At 38.1% G+C, this 24,263-nt stretch overlaps 1 protein-coding gene across 5 annotated transcripts in view; it reads right to left on the bottom strand.

Moving 5' to 3' along the window:
• The window catches only part of KDM4C (lysine demethylase 4C), a 261,863-nt gene that overhangs the window by 63,245 nt on the left and 174,355 nt on the right, over nt 1-24,263 (bottom strand). For all 5 annotated transcript variants that reach the window (XM_069001135.1, XM_069001136.1, XM_069001138.1 and 2 more), the window contains exon 17: nt 23,234-23,342. In XM_069001135.1, the coding sequence (XP_068857236.1) occupies nt 23,234-23,342 (109 nt within the window). The remainder of the gene's footprint in view (nt 1-23,233; nt 23,343-24,263) is intronic.

The raw sequence follows: 24,263 nt of genomic DNA, 5'->3' as shown, positions 1-24,263 counted from the left end.
TTTTGCTTTATCATTATGAAATTTGTTTAAATTATATAAAAGACAATTCTTAGAGAAATCAAATAGCATTTTCTCACATTGCTACCTTTAAAAACACTATCTTAATTCTATTCTAAAATCATGGTGTTGTAGCACCTCATAGGATGTGAAATATATGCGCCTTAAGAGATCTCAGATTTAATAATAGGATAATTTTTATTACTAGTGATTGCTAGCGATTGACTCATGCCTAAGTTCCTAATTAGCACACTCTAACAGAACTAGAAGATAGAAATATTTTCAATAATACTGTGATAAAGAACAAATGCAAAATATACCATTAATATTTATAATATTTTTTTAAAGGATTGGATACATTCCGTGACTTGAAAAAACAATCTACCTTTTTATTTTCTTATCACAAATATGAAATTCAAAAGCTTCTTAAAATAAAGGAAGAATTTCACTATTGATTTTTTGGAAAAAAGCTCAGCAGCAACTGTAAGGAATAACAGCACAGTAAAAATTGAGTAAGCATGTGAATGGAATACAAACCGTATGTAAAGAGGTTCATGATCTTTGAAGTGCTAAATGCTACTGTTTCAAAGATCAGGGCTCCTAAAGGTTTTAGAAAGTACATTTTTACTATCTGCATAAATAAAGAAATAGCGACTGGGCAACTGAAAAAAACCCCCGAAATATAACAACTTGAAGATAAAAAGCTGCCATGGATAAAATACATATTATATCCATATGATGGTATCGAAAATCATGAAAAAGACATTTTGAAATGGAGTAATCAAACTTCAATATCGAAAGCATTCATCTTTAAAAAGCTATAAAAACATGGACAGGCAACTTTCAGATGTTAGGATTATGCTATATACTCAGGAACCGACTAACAACTTGTACATTCCATGATTGAGCTATGAGTGTCAGCATTATGGGACACGAGTCATGGTAACTTGGTTCTGCAAGACTTCTGGCTCTGTGGCATGAGGTTTTCTGCTGCCCTTGTGTCATTTTGGCTGAAGTACTTATTTGCGTTATAATACCAACAGTGCAAGAAATTTATAGACATTTAAATGAGCAACTTTTCCATTATGCCTTTCCCCCAGGACATAGCAATGAAGCCTTTCTTAGAGAACATCTAAAGTTTATTCTTCAATATAAAGAATTTTTAATGATAGCACTCATCCAGGCTTTTACATTTTGTAGAGGAAATATGATTGTGGCAAAGGTCTTTTAGCATCTTTTTCATATCAACATAGCTTTTTAGTATTTTAAGCTTCCATGGTGGCATGTCTGGTATGCTCATCATGAAGATGCCTGAAAGCTAAGAAATGGATGTCTCCTGAGGTCAAAATTTAAAAAGGTTATTCCTAGCTGATGTGAGTCAAATTGTTAGTAAAAAAAATACTCTTTCCAAATAACTTTTAAAGAAAAACTTTGGTAATGCTCACAGAACAATTTTACAACATATACTTTGTGTAGCATTTTGAAGGTAAATGCTCTGTGATAATGGCAGTGTTTTCAGTAACACAAGTATGGATATATGTTCTGTATTTTACTCATGGTATGTTTTCTCTTTCTTATTTGAAACTATTTTTTCCTGTTACTTTTCCTTCTATTTTGTTGGGTTACTTTACAAATATACAATTAACAATTCTGTAAAACTGACAAGACTGTACAAATAATGAAATTCCATGGACTACACTGTAGTAACTGAGTGTGAAACACTGTTCTGTGACCATTACTAAAATGCAGGTGCATTGCAGGAAATGTAGTTTGCTTCAAGTTGAATGTTTCATTTGACAAATAGAATGGTCAGCAAATCTTATTTTTCTTACTAAGTCAAAAATATATTATAGAATCAGAGAACATTCTGAGTTGGAAGGGACCCTTGAGGATCATTCAGTCCAACTCCTGGCCCTGTGCAGGATACCCTAAGAATTGCAGCATGTGCCTGAGAGCATTGTCCAAACACTTCTTGAACTCTGTCAGGATGGTGCTGTGACCTCTTCTCTGGGGAGCCTGTTCCAGTGCCCAACCACCCACTGGGTGAAGAACCTTTTCCTGATATCCAACCTAAACCTCCCCAGCTTGATGCCATTCCCTTGGGTCCTGTCACTGGTTACTAGATATATTTTTCTAAAAATAAATAATGTTCTGCAAATCCATCATCTGAGTTTCAAGTAAGTCAGAAGTCAGCAGCCTCAGTTTACAGAAGGCAATTAAGCTTTTTGTCCTCATCTGCTAATTGAAGCTGCATGGCATGATAATTCTCTTGGGAAATTATGAAATCTTAAGTACAAAAATTATCTACAGTTATAATACGTTTCCCTCATAATTCAGTAAGATAGGTTGCACAAATTCTTGAAGCTTAAAAATTCTTCTGCATAATCTCTGCAGATTGCAGATTCAATTCCATTGCAAAACCAAGAAAGTATAGGGATGTTCAAATTCAGGATTTCACACAACGGAAGAAAAAAAAATCCAAATAATTTAGCATTAGCATGCAGATTATTTAAAAAATAGAAAATAGATTTAGAAGCATTCTGTAACAACTCTTGTAAAGCTTTATTACACATCCCATTCTATTTCTTGGCTGGCTGTGAAGGACTGCCAGGTTTTCATTTGGATTCCAGCTGTATCCGGTATTGATTTACATCATTAAGCATAGTTTTGTCTTCTAGACAAAAGACATGCAATTCTTAAGAATTATTCTCTTAATTCCCAGCAAATGCAACACAGCTATTATTCAAGCAAATTATACTTATTGTCATGGAGGTTTTGAAGATATCTTAGAGCTGCACAGACAGCTCAAACACACAGAACTGCATACCTCTTCAGTGACAGTCTCTACCATAATTGTCTTTTACATATCTGAAGAGATATTTTGTCAGAGTAATAACCGGAATGTGACTGCTGCCTCACAGTTTACTTCACTGCGTATATCAGTTTCAAAGTACAATACTTTTTGGATTTGCTTAAGCACTAAGAAGCTTTGAATAGACCCTGTCCTCAGGGGGTCAGTTGATTATAGCGAAGCAGCAACAGGCAACAGGAACTGTAGAGCAGTCTAGTCAGGGCTGAACAGAGATCTATCTTTTGTGTGATTCTTCTTCAGACTAGGTTGATCTCTGTTTTCTTCATTGATTTTTTTTACTAAATGTTTTACACTTCCATGTTACACACAGAACGTTCTCCCTTTTTTACCAATGAATTTTAAGGATTGCAAGAATTTTATGAATCTGGGAAGACTTTACTGTGCAAAATTGAAATTGCTGAAAACAGCAATTTCCATTTATTAGAATAATAATGGTAAGTTATACATAGATGGATATATATAAATCACTAATTGAATTATATTAGCAGATTATCTTTCGCTTTCTATTCAGTTTCAAGATACAAATAGAATAATTATACCAGCTTTCAAGAGAGTGAGAGAAATGTAAGGAAAAAAAAGAAATTTTATTTTCTGGTAAGTTTCAGTCATTTTATTATCATTTTTAAACCAAAAACCTAATATTGAATTAAACAAAATGTAGTGCCTATGTGTCACCTAAGGTACAATTTTCCATCCTTGTTTTTTTTCCTTTTAAGTCATTGATTTGAGATATTTCATTTATAATATAAACCTAACTAACTTCTCTCATAGAGTACTATTAAATGCTCAATTTTAATTTCATTCTGCATGTGCAAATGATTACCTCCTATAATTCTACTCCTGCTCTAAAGAAGCAATGCCCCCTATATCCTTCAGTCCCAAATAAGCATGAATACAGGTCCTTAGAGCACAAAAATTTTCATAGATTCTTCAGAAAACCTAGAGAAATTAGTAATTTCAAAAATTTTATATTTGCTTTTAGTAAGGAGGAGGTTCTGCAGAAAAGATTTCACAAAAAGCAGATTTCCAAAAAGATTTCACTCTTTTGCCCCACTGTATCTAATAGACTACCACTGCAGCTTTTGAGATAAGATACAACTGCCAATGTGTTATGCATCGATTTAAAGGAAAAAAAAAAATCAGTTTCATTGTTTTTTGAACACTTAGAGGTTTTGTCATTAAATATGGGTCAAAAATCACTAAACACATCAACAAGTGACTCATTAAAACAAATCACACAAAATGGCACTTATAGATAACATGATGTGACAGTACTACTGCTTTCATAAATAAAGAATGAAAATTAAACTTTCACAGTAAAATATTTCACTAGGCTAGATAGCAAAGTTTGACATGGTTAATTCATCACTGAAGGAATCAGACAAAGCTCAGTCTGCTGTAGTAAGGAAGTTCATTATTTCATTAAAATTGCACTGTAGCTAGGACTCCAACATTCCTTTTATTAAAAATAATCATCAGGAAGTTGAACGGTAATTGTTAACCTCCTACACTAGAATTTGTTCTCCCATATAAATGAAGACTGAAAAGAAAAGAGCAGTCATGGTCAAAAAAACTGCATTGGTCTCACTGTGTACAGAAAGCAGAAGGATAGACTCAAAGAGTAGTTTACAATTTATTCAGTAATCCAGAGCAGCAAAAGTGCTCTAAAAAGTACTAATAAACCTATTGCAATCACAACTAAAACTACAGGAAGGGTCAGTTTTAATGTTCTGGATTAATTCTCTTTTGATTGCCTTTGGACTATGCTTTATGACTTCATTGCCACACAGAAGAGCAATAACAGGTAATAGTCCAAAGGCTGTACCAGGCTAGAAAGTTTCCTAGTGATGTCCTTAACCCAGACCCAAGAAAGGCAGCTAATTTTGCAAAGAGGAAGGCTGACCCAGCACAGGGGACTTTCTGTTACCCTCAGAAGAGAGCCACCTACAACCATAACCTGTCTTTTCTTCCTCATTAAGATGGTCTTGATGTGAGGTAGGCCTTTCTGACCTTGGAAACACCACTGGTATAAACAGACCATCATTTACCTCATCAACTGACTGAGTTTCCACACCCAGAGAGTAATACCCAGGGACTATGGCATCTGAAAAGGCAAAGTGGGCAAGAAGAAGGTTTGCCTGCCACCCCAACCATACGCTTGCATCCATTAAGTCTTTTTAAGTTACTGTCTTCTGTCTGGTAGTGGGAGGATACAGGATCCCCTTGATCTTGTAGTTTTTTTCTGGTGGCTTTTCCTGTTTCTGTCTCAGACTCCCTAATGGTCCTTAACCTTTTTACATCGTCCCAAAGTTCTGACACCAGACTGAGCAGATACGTGCTTGGTCACACCTCACACCATGGCTGTCACTTCTGCCAGCCGCTTACTGGGCAAAGGCCCTGCAATGCTCCAGGGAAAATACTGAAAAACAAAGTTCAGCAAGAAGGAGTACATGCATTTACTATAGTTCACCAGGGACAAACTTAGGAACCAGAACACCAAAGTAGCTTGGTGTACCACTCCAAGAGAGACATACAACAAAGGATGGCATGACATGGAAGTGTAGACATACTCTGTTGAATGCAGCTTATAAGATCTCCTAAAACAAAGGAATGATTCAAAATGATGACTCAAAGCTGAACTTTGCTTCATTAACTCTACACAAACTCTTTGCTGCAGGCTGTCTTGAGAAGGAGAAGGAAGCAAATGAGGCCTTCTACAGGCACCATGAAGCAGCCTCAACATCACAGGCCCTGGTTCTTTTGGGGACTTTAACTACCCTGACATCTGCTGCAGAACCAGCACAGTGAAACACGAACAGCCCAGGAGGTTCCTGGAAAGCACTGATGACAATGTCCTGACACAGGCAGTGGAGAATCCCACAGGGAATGGTGTGCCACTCAACTCATACTAACAAACAGTGAAGGCCTTGCTGGAGGTGTGGAGTGTGGAATTCAGTACCTCATCCTCAGCAGGATGAGGGGGAAGCAGGGCAGGAAGTTTACAACCATGGACTTCAGGAGAGCTAACTTTAGCTTCTTCAGGAATCTTCTTGGAAGAAGTCCACAGGAGCAGGCCCTGCAAGGCAAAGGGGTCCAAGAGAGTTGGTTGATATTCAAGGATCACTTCCTCCAGGCTCAAGAATGATGCTTCCAAATGTGCAAGAAATCAAGCAAAGGGGAAAAGAAAACTGATGGATAAATAAAGAACTCCTGTCATTATCAAGGGTAACCAGAAGATACACAGGAAGCAGGGTCAGGTCACTTGGAACAAATTTAGAGAGGTTGTCAGAGTAAGTAGAAATGAGACAAGAAAAACAAAGACCCATGTGGAATTAAATCTGGACAAAGAGGTCAAGGATAACAAAAGTGGATTTTTCAAACACATCAATTACAAAAGGAAAACAATGTATGAAGTGGGCCCATTGCTAAATAGTGGGCCTGTTGCTAAATGAACTGCCTGGAGCAACCCTGTGCAAGGTGTTCAAGGGTGACCCTGCTTGAGCAGGTTGGACCAGATTGCCCACTGCATTCCCTTCCAACCTGACCCATTCTGTAATTCTGTGTTTCTCTAACTCCAAAAAGCACATTACTTTTCACGCCCTCACATATGCTTATGCCTAAAGTCAATCAAACTCCACCTAAACATGAAATTACAACAACTGTAACTTTACCTTTTCCCCTCCCTCAGAAAAACCCATTGTAAGTGTAGCGTAAGTGGAGATGGATGACAGGAGATTCCACCTTTGTATTCCAGGATGATCAAACGGCTATACCTATCTCCTCCCCCATAGGGATCCCTACTACTAGGGATGACTCGAATAGTCAGCTCTACAGTCTGCTTCTTCAAGAATTCAGAAAGCAAGCTTGTGTTTGTGATCATACTTTTAACACTATATAGCCATCTCAAAATTCAATGTATTTCTTATTGGCTCTATTATTCATATTCTAGGTATTCATGTGTGCTTCTGCAGACAGTGTATTTATCACCATCAATCCAACAAGAGCTTGCATTTCTGCTGCTCAGTAAACTGCACTATTTTGCACCTGGCCATGAGAGTTATTGAATGTGACTGCATTTCTAAGTCCTGCCATGAGAGTTCATGGGGCGTGACCAGGCGTATCGTGTATCACACTATTTGTAAATCCATAATCATGATAGTTCTCATTGAACCCAACCACTTACAGTGTCACTTGGCTCTCCATTTATGTTGCTTAGTGTTTAATTTGCCATCACTTAGCATCTAAGCCTAGCAGCTCCCAGACCCTCTGATATCAGAGGAACAGCTATAATGCAAGGGAGTTTATCTTCTGCCAAATTTAACACAACAGAAGAATCTGCCTTACTCTTAATGCAACACATGCCCGCACCCTGAGATCTAAATGGCTGCAAGTTCTTGGGAACTTACTCTGGGTAGCTACATCAGTTCTGGTTAGTGCAGAAGACATAGCTTTCTGCCAGGTGGATGACTGTTGGAGTTTTAAGAGTTCTCCTAGTTTTTTTTCTGTTAAGGGAATTTTCCCCCATACTGTTGCTAGGGAAACAAATGGCCAGGCCAGGTCCTTAAGAAGAACAAAAGACCTGGCTGCTCTTTTTGTTTCACCTGGGTGTGTGGTCAGTGGAGTCCAGAGAGAGAGGAAGCTGTTTTTTCTACGGCTGCTTTTTTCCTGCTGGAGAAACACCGAGATCCCAAGCCCGCCTTCCCTGCCCCGTTTGGAGCCGGGCCATGGCCGCCCTGCCCCGCCGCCACTTTGAGCCCTCGCTACGTTGTAGCCCTGCTCACCCTGCCTGCCCAGACCTCCGGGGGTTCCCTGTTTGGATACATCTCGTCTGCCACCCAGGATTTGTGCTCGTCCCTGCTGTTCCAGCTTGCCATTCCCGGGGGTCCAGCCGGACACCGGGATCAGCTGCCCAGTGGTTTGTGAAGCTTTTGTCCCATCCCTTCCCGGGATCCCAGGGCCCCAGTGCCGCGTGCTCCCCGAGCTCGCTCCGGAGCGCCCCCTGCAGCCGCGGGGGAACCATCGCACCTGCCCTGCTCACCGGGAGCCGCCAGCGCCCCTGCCGGCTGCGAGCGGAACTGCACCCGAGGGGAAATAGCCTGACAGCCGAGAAGGCTGGGACCGGGTTTGGGATTGTTTGCTGGTACTGCCAGAGTTACTGCTGTTTGTTTGACTGGTTATACACTTTTATAATAGTAAAGAACTGTTATTCCTATTTCCCACATCTTTGCCTGAAAGCCCCGTGATTTCAAAATTATAATAACTTGGAGGGAAGGGGGTTGCATCTGCCATTCCAAGGGAGGCTTCTGCCTTCCTTAGCAGACACCTGTCTTTCAAACCAAGACAATGACACAGCAAAACAGCTCCTAGGAGGATGAGGACCATCAACTGAACTTACTGTCTGGACCGATATGGTGTCGACACCATTACTATGCATCCCTCTGCATTAACTGCTGTGCCATTCCCTGGTAACTTGCACTTCCCAGGCTGTTTTGTAGATGCATGGAGGCGGCCGCAATTCGTGTGGCAATGCCCAGACCTTGTCTCTCCTGAGAGCTGCCAGATCCATGTGGGTCTCTATGCTGTGGCATTTCCCTGCCTCAGAAAACCCTGCCGGGTACCAAGATCTGCTGCTCCGCTGTGAACCTGGTCAGCTTTGGAGAAGCTTGCCTTGGCAACTGGTTTATCAAACACTGTAGTAAGACTTTTTAACGAAACCCACAAACTATCGCTTTGGTTATTTAGAGTTGTTCTCTCTTCAAGTTTACTGCTTAAGATGTGCCATTTAGCAGATATTTGAAAAATTTGAAGCTTTCTTTTTAGATTAGAAGAAATTTCATTGCAAATTAAGTACAGAAGTCAGATAATTCACCAAAAGCTCTAAGTGCTGCATTCTCAACCTTTCCTAAGTTACAAGCTGTGATCTGCTGTGGAGAATTATATATTCACCCTCCTAATTATTTTATCATAAAGATCTACCAAGGAATTGCAATAGAAATAGAAATATTCTGTGCTTTATAACCTTGCCACAAAATAAACAAATCCTACTGTCTACACATATACTAAAAGGGGAAAAGACTGTATAATGCTATTCTGATTTTAAAAACATTAACTTATTTTTATATTCACACAGGTGGTTAGTCTAGAAAGACTTTGATTTATATAGTTTATTCTTCAATCCCCTTATTCTTAAAATTGCACTGAATTAGGCTGTTTTTATCATCATTGTGAATTCCTTCTTCATAGTTAAATATGTGGATCTGTAAAACTGTTTGGTCTATTTAGCAACATCACCTCTTTTTGCTTTTGAGGGATCTCAGGATTATGCAATGAAGTATTCTGACTTTCCAATCAAATCTTAAGGAAAGCAGGAAAATTTTAAATCTAAGAGAAGTTTTACCTAAGAAATCTAAATAATACCAAGAAGTTCCTATGAAACAGAAATCAGTGACATAGAAACACAATAAAAAACAATTCTCTAATGTGACACCTACTGAAAACTGTCATTTTGATAATTTCTAAATGAAAGACACGAACCTTCTAATCACAAAAAATAAAATAAACCAAAATTAAGCTAAATGTTTCAATTTTTTTAAAAGCCTAAAAAAGAAGTGAGGTTGAGTTTTAATTTAAACTAAGTACTTCCGTTTCCTTTAAAAATAATCCCCTATTTCCATGAAGCACTACGTTTTTGCGTAACATAAAACTCTCTATACAGCTCTAAAGAAAATCCCAGGCTTTTAAGAAATGTTTCCCTTTTCAGTAAAAATACTAATCAAAAAAACATTCGGTGAGATGTTGGTAAGCTCTCAAACATGTCTAAAAGTACATTATGGGCATTCCTTACTCCTTAAAGTCATTCCTACAGAATACCTGCACAAGTTTAATTTCTTTTGATCCCAAGTACTTCCTTGACCAAGGGTCGGCACTGTCACCTAAGCTCAGCTCCATAAACCTGTGCATAGTGAAAATTTTCACAATGAACCTGCTAGCACAGAAGACAGTTACTATAGGACCAGCTTATTCATGCAAGAATTAGGGTCACCTCCTATCCTAAACACTTTCTACTCTCAGGGAAAGCATATACTATCAAAATTTGTTGCCCAGATTGAGTTGATAAAAACAAGAGGGGAGCAGAGGGGAGAGGAAAGGAGGGGAGGGAGAAGGGGGAAGTTGAGGGAAGGGGAAGGGGAAGGGGAAGGGGAAGGGGAAGGGGAAGGGGAAGGGGAAGGGGAAAGGTTACTACAACAACATACTCAGAATTTTCACCCCTCAGAGGATAGATAAAGTAGTATGTGGATATCCTTCATTGCAGAACTGTTTGAGAGGCTCTTTGATTGGTGGAGAACTACATCAAAGGTCTACATTCAAACAAAAGGTAACACAAGAACTCAGCCTAGTTTTAATATAAAATCATCTTACTGATATGGAAGGGACTTTCCAATACCTTTGAGTCACCTGGAACATAATGGTTACCTTATTTACACAAAATTCATCACCAGCCCATGAAAACTTCAAAGCAATGGCTATGTAATATACCACAGAGGGTTATCGCTATGCAATAGCAAAATGACAAAATGCAGAGCAAAAGAAGTGGGTGATTTCTTCAATGGTTTTTCAGTTGACAGTCATCAACATATAGGCAACTATATGATGCATAATAAAATCTTTAGGACCCAAAAAATGTGGTTTATATACCTAGATTAAGTTAAGTGGGTGATCACATGCACTAGGTAAAGAAAAATGTTATTGACAGATTAAAAAACAAAGAAGGCTTTTATGGTGTCATCAGTACAGAGTGCTCCCTAAGTCTGAATTTCAAACAGCTAGACAAATACAGCAAGCCAAGAAGATCCCCTATGATACCCCCATTTTACCACTTCTACTACTATTCTCATAGTGACAGTGGAAAATCGAATGTACTGCACATAGATGTTATTTATTAACATGTATTTCATTCTATTAACAAAACTAAGTAATACTTGAAAATGTTATGATGATAACTCAAGAATAAAAACATTTCTGGTACAGCTACTTTATTCTCAGATTTTGCTGCATTGAAGAAAGCAAAAAATTTAGAAACTAAACCATTCAAAAATTATGGCTCTGGCCACCCCAAATAAACTACATGGACTGTACTCATTCCTCTCAGTGTACTTCTGTTATGCATCTTTCTTTTGCTTAGATATAGTGTTCACTTGCACTTTGAAGTTTTCTCTTGTCTCTCAAACAATAGTCACTAAGGTCAAAAATATTTAGCCTTTGGCTGCTTTGCTTACAAAGTGCTCTACAGTTCAAGTTTCTATATTGAGTGATAGATCAATCCCTGCCTTCTGATCTAAAACAAGAAGAAAATCAGTTTGCAACATCAACCCTTCTTTCATATAGATCAGATACACTGGAAGTCTACCAAGTGTCATCCATAACCCCATCCCACTGACTCCTCACTAACCATTTCATCACACTCAGGTTGACAAGGACTTTGATCTTAATTTTCCTCTTTTAAAGTAATCTGATAGCAAGGGATAAACATCCAGTATATCTTCCTTATGTCTATGTTGCCTACTTGCTCTTGTAATCTCTATTGCTTTCATTTTGTCCCACTTATTTTGAAAATCATGATGAAAAAGGGCTGAATCACATATATCTGGCAATACTGGAACAAATGTTTGTAATTTACAAGAAGCTGTCTAGGACAGCAAAAAGCTCTGAATTATACAAATATTTGGTCAGCAAGTACTCCTCTGACACCTGCTTGTATGCTAGTCACAACTACTCTGCTGTATAAACAAGGAAATCACCCAAATGGACTGAAAGACAGCACCCAAATAACTAAACTGCAGTTTCCTGTATTGATAAAGATATAACTTCAAGAAAGACATTGAGGAGCTGGAGCAAGTCCAGAACAAAGCTGGTGAAGTATCCAGAGAGTAAGTCCAATGAGGAGCGGCTGAGGGAGCCGAGGTTGTTCAGCCTGGAGAAAAGGAGGCTCAGGGGGGATCCTATCACTTTCTACAACTCCCTGAAAGAAGGTTGTAGCCAAGTGAGGGTCAGCCTCTTCTCCCACATAATTAGCAACAGCACAAGATAACACAGCTTCAAGCTGCTCCAGGGGAGGTTCAGGTTGAACAACAGAATTAATTTTTTCATGGTAATGGTTGTTAAACATTGGAACGTACAGCCCAGTGAGGTTACAATACCTGGAGGTGTTTAAGGAAAGACTGGATGCAGCACTCAGTGCCATGGTCTGGTTGACAAGATAGTGTTTGGTGAAGGGTTGGACTCAATGATCTCAGAGGTCTTTTCCAACCTAAATGATTCTGTGACTCTGGAAGGGATGGCAGACAAATTCAACAAACCTTCATCTCCTAAGTTTTCCACTAACTTAACAAACCACACCCAGTAGAGAGCTGCAAATTCTCAATTTCTATTTAAAAGCTATCCAATTTCTACTTGCTATAATGAGATAATTTTTACCATGACTAGTTAAAGAACTAGATGGGATTACTGCAAACAGAAAATTCCTAAGGGAAAAAGACACATGACAGTTATCTCAAAGGCAGCTTTCATAATGACCACAGATTTTTTCAGATAGATGGGGTGTGTTGAAACTACGACGAACTGGAAAGTGCACAGGCGTTATAAACAGTTCTGAATACGCTACATCTACACTGCAAACTGTGTTATAACAGCAAAAATACCCAGCCAGCAGGTATCAGTTATAAAAATCAACCACCTCACACAAGGATAGAAATACTCTTCCATGATGGTCAAAAAACAAAAGGCTCACAACCAAAAGGACATCTGCAATATAAGTCAAGCCTTCTTAGAGATCTGGAATTTCTCCAAAATCATCTAAGTGCTGCCCTACTGCGAGACTGTAATTCATCTATCATCAAGGAATTAGTTTTTAATATTGTAGAAGAAAACCAACAAGTTATAGACCAGACGGTTAGCTGAATATCAGATAGTATCAGGTAACATGAATTTTTCTGCTGTGTGTTCCACTCTCTTTCTCCAGCCATCATTTCTACGGAGAACATGTTGCCTTAACATTGAAAGATAACACAGATGGCTACCTTCCATTTTAAAGTTCCTGTATATTATCTCTTCCTCAGGATAAGAGATTCTTTAAAACAAAGTTTGTGTCTGGAATGGCTTCTTTATTTACAGTCAAGTTGATGTAAACTTGCTCAAGAACATACGTGCTACTATTGCTCTGATGTGCAAAAAAGCAGAGGAAATCTAATTTTTCAAATCTAGGATATTTTCTACATTCTCTGCTTGTGTTCATATGCCCTTGTATCTGCCCAGTTTCATCAAGTTAAATTTCCTGAACTAATGAACTTAACATATTAATTACTCATTTTATGAGCTCCATGACAATCTATGTATGATTTTATTACAGAACCTTTGGACACAGCCCCTTCTCTGCTGAAAAAAGCAGACAGTAACACTGACTCTACACCAAAAGACTTTTCTGTCATAATGTCACTCTGTAGATTCTCCAGGCTACTGGAGAAATTGGAAGATGATGGAGGCTGCAGTGCCATCCTTACAATGCTGACATTGCTTTAAGACTTATATTTGTCAGACTTGGACAGTGTAGTCTCTCAGCTTGCCAAGTGCCCTGCTGCGATAAGGTGCAAGGAATAAGTAAGCTGCTTGAGTTCAGAGCTGACAAGACAGATGCAATGCTTGCTGGTAATGAAAACAACACACAGCCATTCCTGAAGACCACACGGTTAAACATGCTGGATGTGCCTAGCAAATGATCTCACATGTACAGAGAAAATATGCCACTGCTCCAGAAACAAAATGCTGTTGTCTGTCATTTGAAGCACTTAAGACACTCATCTCTAGTGCAAGCTGTGGTGGCTGTCTAAGAGACCATACTTTCTTCTGGTAACAGTGGGCTCCCAAACAAAACAGCAGCACGAAATAAATTGAATGTTAAAAAAGCTACAGTGTAAAAAAAGGCAGGACAAATCACTAGTCTCTAAAAGAATGTGCTATTTTTCCACTAATAAAACTTTATCTAAAGCTGATACGTTATCCTTTTTCTTGGAAACGGCATATATAGAAAGCTCCCAGAGACCTACTTCAGTTTATGGAAAAAAAGCTAAAAAAAGGTAGCAGCTCAGCCATCATTTTTTCTCTTTAAAATGAACATTGACTTGAGTTACTTTAAATCCCCAGAATTTGCTGTGCAAATCAACTTATTACTTTCTTCAGCAGCTCCTTCCAAATATTATTTCAAATAGGAGTCAGCTTCCTCAAGGAAAACCAGTGTCTCTTCATGTAGACAGGTTCTCAAGCATATAACCTGAACTGGACCTTTTTCCTTTCAGGGAACAGGTCTCACAGTAATGTTCCAAGGATCACCACACAAATGCCTTGTGGCAGAGAACTTAAAGTGAGGAAAACAATAGGAAAAAAATAAAGTACTAAAAATCCAAATTTAACCACTGAAAGCTAAAAATTCACCCTGAACTGGATTTTGTACTATTTCCAATTATGTACAAGTAATTAATTTATCAATTACTCATCATTCTGTCCTCAAAACACATCAAATCTATGAAATGGCAGGTAGCACAAGTAACAATCAGAAGGAGCTAGAAGTGACTGCACAAATGGAAAGCTATGATCTAACTACAAACACTGAAACTTGGTGGGACAAATCATGTGACTGGAACACTCCAATTGATAGCTACAGACTGTTCAGAAGGACAGGCAAGGAGGATGGGGCAGGCAATTTGCCCTCTATGGACTGATTGCACAAACCTGTCTTTGAAAAACAGCAATGAACAGGTCAAGAGCTTGTGATCAAAAATCAGAGGCCAAGCCAACAAAGGAAACCTCAGGGTTGTGTTTATTACCAGCCGCCCAGCTGAGGGGAGCCTGTTGACAAAACCTTCTTACTTCACCTGCAGGAAGCATCACTCTGGCAGGTTCTGATCCAGCTGCAGGGACTTGTCAGGACAGTCACCCTGACATGCTGGAAAAGCAGCTCAGCAAGATGTAAGCAGTCCAGGAGACTCCTGGAGAGCATCAAGGATAATTTCTTAACCCAGGTGACAGAGAAGTGTTACTGCATCTGTTGCTTACTGACACAGATTAACTAAAAGGTGAGGTCAGGACCAGTGGCAGTCTGGGCTGAAGCAATCATGCCCCGGTGGAATTCATGATCTCAAGCATTATGGGCCAAAGAAAGGTTAAAGTCAGTACCCTGAATTTTAGGAGCCTGAACTTTAGTTATTTAAGGAATTACTGCATGAGACCCTCTGGAAAACTGCACTCAGGGAAAAAGGAGCAGAATAGAACTGTCAGATCTTTAAGGACATTTTTCTTAGAGCCCAAGAGCTCTCAAGTTCCACCAGTGAGCATTCTGGCAACGAAGGCAGGAGACCAGCATGGCTCAGCAAAGACCCTGGCCAAAGTGAAACACAAGAAGGAAAAGCACAGGACATGGAATCAGGGACAGGTATCCTGGGAGAAAAGAGAAGTGCTGTCTGGTTGTGTAGAGACAAGACTGGGAAAGCTAAGGTATAACTGGAGCTGAATTTGGCAAGGGATACAAACAATAGTAACAATGGCTTCTACAGGCATGTTGGTCAGAAACTGAAGATTAAAGAAAGTGTGAGGTACTCGATAATTTTGTTTGCCTTGCTGTTCATCAGTAATCACTCTTCCCATATCTCTGAAGTCCCTGAACCTCAAGACAGGAACTGGGGAATTGAAGTCATTCCAAGTGTAAGAGCAGATCAGGTTCAAGACCACCTGGGGAACCTGAACATACACAAGTCCATGGGACCCAGTGAGATGCATCCCAGTGTCCTGATGAAATTGGCTGCTGTAGTTGCTAAGACACTCTCCATCATATCTGAAAAGTCATGGCAGTCAGATAAAGTGCCCACTGACTGCAGGAAAGGGAATATTGCACCCTTTTTAAAATGTGTATTGATAACAGAAATTTTTTTTCCATAATCTTGCATCACCTTTGTGTCCAGGTATTTTTAACTGGAGCATCACTGCAATTATTACCAGTTGGATTTATGACACCATAAAGTTGTATTATTCAATCTTCTAGAAATTTACCTTTTTATTTTATGTAAGTCTAAAGCAGTTTTGAATAAATTTTGCTGTGCTACTGACTATATAAACACTATACACATTTTAAAAAAACCGAACAGTTTCCGAGACACATCAGTGTCACCTCATTACAGTTTTATTCCTTGGCACTCCCCGCTGTTTCATGTCCTCCAGAATCCCTGAACAGTTTGGGTTGGAAGGGATCTTTAAAGACCAAGTTTCAGCCCCACTACCACTAGACCAGGTTGCTCAAAGCCCCATACAACCTGACCTTGAACACTTCCAATGATGAGGTATCCACAAGTTCTGTGGCAGCCTGCTCCAGCATTATACCAAATCCATTGTAAGAAAAAAGGTCTTCCCTGTATCCCATCTAAATCTACCTTCCTTCAGCATGAAACACTTGCTGGTTGTTCCATCACTGCAGGTCCTGGTAAAAAAAAAATCTTTCCCTATCTTTCTTACAAGTTCCTTTTAAGTACTAAAAGGCCTCAGTAAGTTTTCATTAGAGCTTTCTCTTCTCCAGGCTGAAAAGCTTCAGCCTTCTCAGCCTGTCTTCATAGCAGAGGTGCTCCACCCCTTCGATCATTTTTGTCTTGGACCCACTTTAACAGGTTATTTTTTCTTGTGCTGGGAACCCCAGAGCTGGATGGTAACTCCACCTGGGAGTACTCTCACAAAAGCAGAACAGAGGGGCAAAATCCCCTCTCTTGACCTGCTGGCCATGCTGCTTTTCATGCAGCCTAGGATGCACTTGGCTTGCTGGCTTTTTGGGTTGTAAGTGCACACTGATGGCCTGTGTACAGTTTTTCATTCCTTGTACTCCCAAGTCATTCTCCGCAGGGCTGCTCTCAACCTATTCATACATCAGCCTAAATTGATAGTTGGGATTGTCCCTAGCCTGACAGAGATGTGATACAAAATTATGGAAGAATTTTTCAGTTCTAAATTTACATTTAAAAATATGATATGCATTCAATCACTATACAAACAAAAAACATGCACATAACTTGTGCATGTAATAATCTGAGACAAATTTACCTGGATTATGGTTATCTGCAAATTCTTTTCTTACAGATACAAACCTGGTGCCAGTTTTCTTTCTCCCAGATTTCTAAATTCTGCATACACTGGACACATTTAATCCTTGACAGTTACTACACTTACATCTGCAGACATGTTTATGTCTCTTTCTGTTCATGTCTTTAGACACTATTTATAGTTATGCATTTCTAACATTTGCCATATCTTTCATAAGACCTGATAGTACTGTACCACTGCAAGATACAAATTTGACAGTTTGCAATAGGATCTGCATATTGTAGCAAATTATTCTGACAGTAAGTACTATACAGCCAGCAAACTATATTCTTTTAATATACTTACTAAAAATCTTATGAACACTGTGACTAAATCATATACAGTAAATTCTATTTTGTACATTATGGCAATGAGTCACAATGTTTTTAATAAATTTTATATTGCAGTTAGCAACTATTGCATTATTTTTAGTTTAACATTTTTGAAATCAAGCATACTACTAAAAGCTATTTCATTAACAGTTTTAAAACAATTTGCAAATATCTTAAAATCTGGCTCAAGATTTCTGTCTATTTTGGTCCCACTGCCTGTGAATGTGCGCAATGATCTAGTTAATGTGTGATTGTATGTATGGCATAATGACTCTACTCAATGGTCCTTCCAGCAATATTTTTGGAAACACTGAAAGTAATCAATACTTCTTTGTATTACCAGAAACAGATAGCAACGGTAGTATACATCACTGCAAGTGCTTCTTTACTTTTTCACAAACACAGCTGCAGTAGTTCTACTACCTCACTGTAGTTTAACAAGTTAATTACATTACAAATTAGAACAGAGAAGATGAGCAGTGTCCTCAAATGTCTTTAATCCTTTTTAATCATTAAAACAGAATGACAGACAGGAGAATATGTGCCCATTCTTTTAAAAGCTCATACAAATTTTTGCTTTTATTCCATTCTTCAGTGCCATACCACTGAGAAACCTCTGTATTTTTAGAATTGATGTACCTTTCAATACTATAATCTTTGGCTTTCAAGCCACTATTATTTGCCTTCAGGTGCAAATTTTAAAGTATACAGCCTTCTAAAAAACCTTTATGGCTTCAGCCAGATACTGAAAGGCTTGTAGATCAGTCATCATCACACTGTGGATTTCTTTTCAAAATAATGTTCTTCACTCAGAGTACACTTGTGGTTATACTCGGTTCACTTGTCAAATACAAATCTGAGGTCATCAAAAGCTTGAGGGCAACTTCAGCTATTCCAAAACTCATTTTCTACCTCTATTTTGTTGGAGATATAGTATTTCAAATATAAAAATAATAGGAAACTCTAAAGATAGAGAAACAAAGGCATCGTATGTGCATGTTTCAGTACAGCATTGCAGTCACTGCCTATAACAACAAAGTCAATCCAATACTCAAGCATTTTAACACATAAAAAATACCAAAAGGAGATAATGTATTTCACTATCAAGTTGATATATACTCTATTGAAAACATGATTTTAGAGTTGGCATCTCAAAATACATAGGTCTAGGAACAGATGCTAATGATTCTATTTAAATATTTCTGTTGTAACAGATGAAACATTTAAACACTCTCATTTACAAGGTTTACATTCATTAAGTCACGTGCCTGGCAAGGGTGAATGACACTAGGCTCAATATTCCTGTTGGCTTGAATTCCTTGGCCATATACTAGCAAAGGCTTTTATTTAATTCTAGTTTTAAGTCCTATGTTTTATTAAAACAGAAAAACAGACAAGAGAGAACTTTCTTTCAAAGGCTGGTTTGATATTTGAGAGGTCAGTCTGAATTTTTCATCTCCAGAGACTTTTTCATGCAGCTATAATTCATATTTATAATTAGAGCTGAGTAATTAACACTTTTGAAAACAGAAACTATCTAGGTACTTGGGGAAAAGCTTTTCCCTTCCCAAAGCAAAACTGAGTTTTATCATTGACTTTGACACACAAAGAAATCCAGTTTGTTTTCTCTGACCCAAAGCCCCATACACATAAATAGTCAAGGAAAATGGAATTTTAAAAGCATAAGCACACACCAAGCTTCTCTTGGAGACTTAAAGACAAATGGAACAAGGCAAAAATAAAATAAATAAAGCTGAACTCAGCTAGAAATCAAAGCTTTGTCTGCTTTGGGTAAACTGTTAGATACTGTTTAACAGCATCAGGATGGAAGCTGACACCACACTCATTCACAGCATGAATTCTTCTACAAATGACATACTTTTTCCAACTGGTCATCAGCTAAAACTCTGCATTTACATTTAGACAAATTTCATGTGGTGCCCCTGCATCCCATCACTTTTCAGCAACATTGCCTCTCTTTTATCTGCTCCTAACATTTTCATTGTGATTAAAAGCACTTAAGTGAGCATTTGTGTATTTCCCATTTTCACAGTAGCTCATGTCTGTTGTTACATGTGGAGACCACTGCAACAGCAACCAGCTGAACTATGTGTCCACAAAACAGCTAGCATACTGTAGTTTATGCAAAATATTGGTTTATAATGTGTGATATGGTAAGGTACATCCCTTCAGCCATTTCATTTTAGAACCTGTACTTAAATGTCCATATTCAATTTCTTTCTTTCCTAGCTCAGTAATTACAAATTATCATTTCATGTGGCTATTTGAACTCAAAGTGTCTGATGGATGTGACCATCATAAAAGAAGAAAGAAGCCTGACTCTCTGACAAAAGGAGACCAGGACAATCTCATTTTTTCATTCACATGTATTTGAGGAAAAAAAAAATAAGAGAAAAGGTATATTCACAGATATAACTCAGAGAAACTACAGGCTACAGCATCTGTGTGGCATGGTCTCCACACTGAGGTTGCCTAGGAGGCCTTTTGTGTTCACATGAGAAGTCAGCTGAAGTCCAACAATATCATGGGTTTACACCCCTAAAATAGAAGTGATTTCACCAGAGTGTACCACATTCTTTGTTTCCCCTATGGAAACCACAGCAGCCAAATATTCTATTTATTTTATCCACTTGCATTAAGGAAAAATTTTCAAAAGTTTTAATTTTTAATGAAAATTTCAATGTCATGTAAGTTCTAACAATGATGGTACATGACACATAACCTACTGAAAATGCTAGAGAAATATGAAAACATGTTGGCAAGCTATAACAACCCCATGATTTGCAAACATGAAACAGTTGAATAAATAATTTTAAAGCTACGAACTACTATTAGTATGATACAAATACTGAGTTTTACTCTGGAAGGAATGAGTATATCTTGAATATTTAATAGCAGAAAGACAGGAAACACACTGATTTCAACCCAAAATTTCTAGTGAATTGAAACTATATAACAGCAAGCACTACACCAACTAGCAAAGCAATAAAAAACAGCCTACCAACATGTTCCTGTTTGCACAGATGTTTTTTAATTTGTAAAAAAATAAAACATTGGCTTTTTATTTCTTTTGGTGTTTCTTCGTATATGCTACCTTGAAGAAAATGTCAGCTCCTCCTCTACAGATCTCTGAAAACAGTAGATATACTGCTTATTTGGGTTTCTTACTATTTCAGGGGGAGGAAGAAGGAGGACAGGGATGGAAAATGCTTAAAAAAACTAGAAACATTTGCTCCTACAGTGTAGTATCTAATTTTGTTATGGCTGCATGACAGAACATAATCTATTCCTTTATAGTTTTTTCCATTGTATTATCCTCATTTAAAAAAAATCAACAAAACACATCCTAAATATTGTAAAGGAAAGGTGGCTTAGTAGGGCAGGACTGTGGTGCCTTCTTCCCTCACAGAAAGGCTGTCTTCTACCTGCAGCACTACTACATTTATGAGTGTTATAAAGTACCCTGCCTCTCATTTTTATTGTATTCAGCTGAGTTCCTTCTTCACAACACAGATTCCACACAAATATACAAACTCTTCTTCTTTAAAAAACAGTGTTAAGGAAGGCAAATATTCTATTTCTAAACATTCATATATTTGCAGGACACCATAGGCTTACATACAGTATTATACAATCTGTAGTGGTTCAATGTCATGTTAAATTGAAGGAGGCATCGAGAGCTGAAAAAGCACTAAGGACTAAAAGCAATATCACTGAAGGAAAAATAGAACAAAATCTAAAATCTAAAAATCCCTCAACTATTCATAACTGATTAATATAATTGCTTCATTGTCAGCAGAAATAACCTAGGATTGTAAATCATGTAATTTCAGAAACGCTGGCTCCACACCTTCATAATCAATAATTTAAAATTAATTCAAGCCTTCTCCGAGAGGCTGCTGTTAATCTTAGAGTGTTTTAAGTCATGGACAGTCCAGAGATAACATTTCAACATCTGATGAATGAATGAATTAATTAATTAATTAATTAATGAACAAATCTAAATCCAGTTGGTGGCTGGTCATCAGTGGTGGTCCTCAAGAATCAGGGTCACTTTTCTTTAATATTTTTATCAATGATCTGGCCAAGGGGATCAAGTGCACCTTCAGTCAGTTTGCAGATGACACCAAGCTGGGTGGGAGTGTTGACCTGCTGGAGGGCAGGAAGGCTCTGCAAAGAGATCTGGACAGGCTGGATCAATGGGCCAACGCCAGTGGGGTTCAACAAGGCTGGGTACTGAGTCCTGTCCATGCCCTGCCCAGGTGGCCAAGAAGGTCAGTGGCATCCTGGCCTGTATCAGCAAGAGTGTGACCAGAAGGATCAGGCCAAGGATTGTTCCCCTGTCCTCAGCACTGGTGAGGTCACACCTTGAAACCTGTGCTCCAAGGACACTGAGGTGCTGAAGCATGTCCAGAGAAGGGCAGTGAAGCTGGTGAGGGGTCTGGAGCACAAATCCTGTGAGGAGTGGTTGAGGGAGCTGGGGCTGTTTAGGCTGCAGAAAAGAAGGCTCAGAGGGAACCTTACCACTCTCTACAACTGCCTGAAATGAACGCATGGTAGCCTCTTCTGCCAAGCAAAAAGCAGTAGGACAAGACATAATGGCCTCAAACGGTCCCAGAGGAGGTTGGGTTTGATAGCAGGAGAAACTTCTTCACTGAAAGGGTGGTTAAGCATTGGAACAGCCTCCCCAGGGAAGTTGGAAGTGTTCAGAAAATGAGAAAATATGGCACATTGAGATAAGGTGTGCCCATGGGGCTTGGTGTTATTCAGTCAGAGGTTGGACTTGATGATCTTGGAGGTCATTTCCAACACTGTTTCCATGATTTCTGTGTTTTCAATCCTTGAATTAGCAATTTTCAAGTTGCCTTACATTTTTATGTTACATATACACTCTTTAGATATGTCTTTCAAAATTATTTTAAAAAGGACACAGGAAAACCAATTGTTTCTAAAATTCTGAACAGTAATTCAAAACAGATTATCACTTGAAGGACAGGCTATCAATTTTAAACTACTCCAAGCTGCATTTCCACATGTAGACATACAGCTACAAAAGGCAAAAGTAATGGATGGAATAAAATGAAATTAAATATAAATAGAATGAAAATATTAATAGTGTGAAATGAGTGAGTACAAGTTCAGGTAAACCAAGAACCACATTGGAAACAGTGTGGAGTGATCCAAAAAACTTACACTTTCTCTGAAACTTTGAATGGGCCACTCATCACTTTCTTTGTATCTGACAACATCACAGTCATGCACACACTGACAGATTAAGTAATTATCATATGACATAGCAAAAAATGCATTTTGCACTTGTGCATATCCTCTTCTTGAGTACATCAGTGTTCTTGAATGACACTGTTTAATGTGTGATTTGTTTTATGCATATTTTTCAATACCCTAATGGCAGAAGTACCACATAATAAACATATCATACATCCTTTTACCTTCATAAATAGTTGAGCTAAAAATCAATAATATAAAGACCTCACAAATATATACTGAGTAGTATTCCCAGTCTATTTGGGTTTCATCACCAATACAGCCCCAAAAATGAAACTTTCACAATTGACACTGGTCAAGTTTGTTATTCTTCTTTTGGGGACGAATATGTTTGAATTACATTTAATAGGATACCAAACACTGTTCCTACTATAACTGCCATTATGTTTCAAAATGCCCACCTTTGTAAAACCCTGGTTATTTAATTCTTACCTTAAACATAACTGCTTTTTACCTTGCAATAACCATCACAATTCAGATTTTTAATACATTTCAAATACTGGAACACCTTAATAGCAATGCATATATGGAGCATATATATTAATATACTACTCACCAATTTTAATCTTTGCAAAGGTATTCTGCTAGTGTCTATCGGAGTACGCTCTGTGACATTACCAAATCTGACTTCTGGGATGGCAATTGCACATATTATATGTGCCCACCTGTGAAAAGTGGCAAGTCAAAAATACCACCAAAAAAACCCATAGAAACACAAGTGCTTAAGTTGTTGCTTGCTGTGTGTTTGGCTTTTGCTTTTGGTTTGGATTGGTTTTTTTAAAGGTACCCATCTGTACTTACTTGCTTATTAGGCTTTCTTAAGCTTCTTTAAAACATTTTAACAAACCTTGTAACACTACCACTTTCTGTAAATAAAATTTCAGACAGAGGTTTTATTGCAACAATTTTAAGTAAGTTTTACTTTTTAAGTAAGAAGTTTTTGTAGGTGTGCTATTCAGGTACATATGTAAACACCACACTATTTGGTTCTTGTGTAATTTATCATCTACAGCATCTATTATTCGTTATTAACATTACTCAGACCTGAGAAACTAGTCTTAATGCAACATACATGATTATGATCAATCGTGTATATATCAAAATGCAGAATGAAATGCAAATGCTACCAAGACCTTCTGTCTACAGATAAAACGGCATACAAACAGCCAAGTGATCAAGCCACTAGTGCAATGCCCAACATGAACTGGATCTCCTTTAGCAGAAAAAGCACCTGCAAGTGCCTAGGACTAGTGTTACATTTAAGACTTCAGTGCAACTTCAAGAGGTTTGTCAGATGATACTACATGCTTCCTATATCCATCAGAAAGCACTCCAAATCCTGTTTTGATAAATGAATCTCAAAAAAAGAAAAGCTAAAAGAAACTTTTAAAAGTCTGAAATTAATGCTAAAATTGTGTACTTCCTGAAGTAAAAGAGAAGCTAATGACACTTTTATTAACAAAGAGCAGCCTTCTGAGGCTACTTCTAGAATCTTTTTGGGGTAGACAAGTAGTAAATCTTAAAAGGAGAACATTTCCATTCTTTGACTCATGTTTGCCTTGTTCCCTGTCATTTCCCTGTACATC

This window comes from Aphelocoma coerulescens (genome assembly GCF_041296385.1).
Source record: "Aphelocoma coerulescens isolate FSJ_1873_10779 chromosome Z unlocalized genomic scaffold, UR_Acoe_1.0 ChrZ, whole genome shotgun sequence".
Taxonomy (NCBI): Eukaryota; Metazoa; Chordata; class Aves; order Passeriformes; family Corvidae; genus Aphelocoma; species Aphelocoma coerulescens.
The sequence above is the reverse complement of the archived record's forward strand: the minus strand, read 5'-3'. Positions and strand labels throughout refer to the sequence as shown.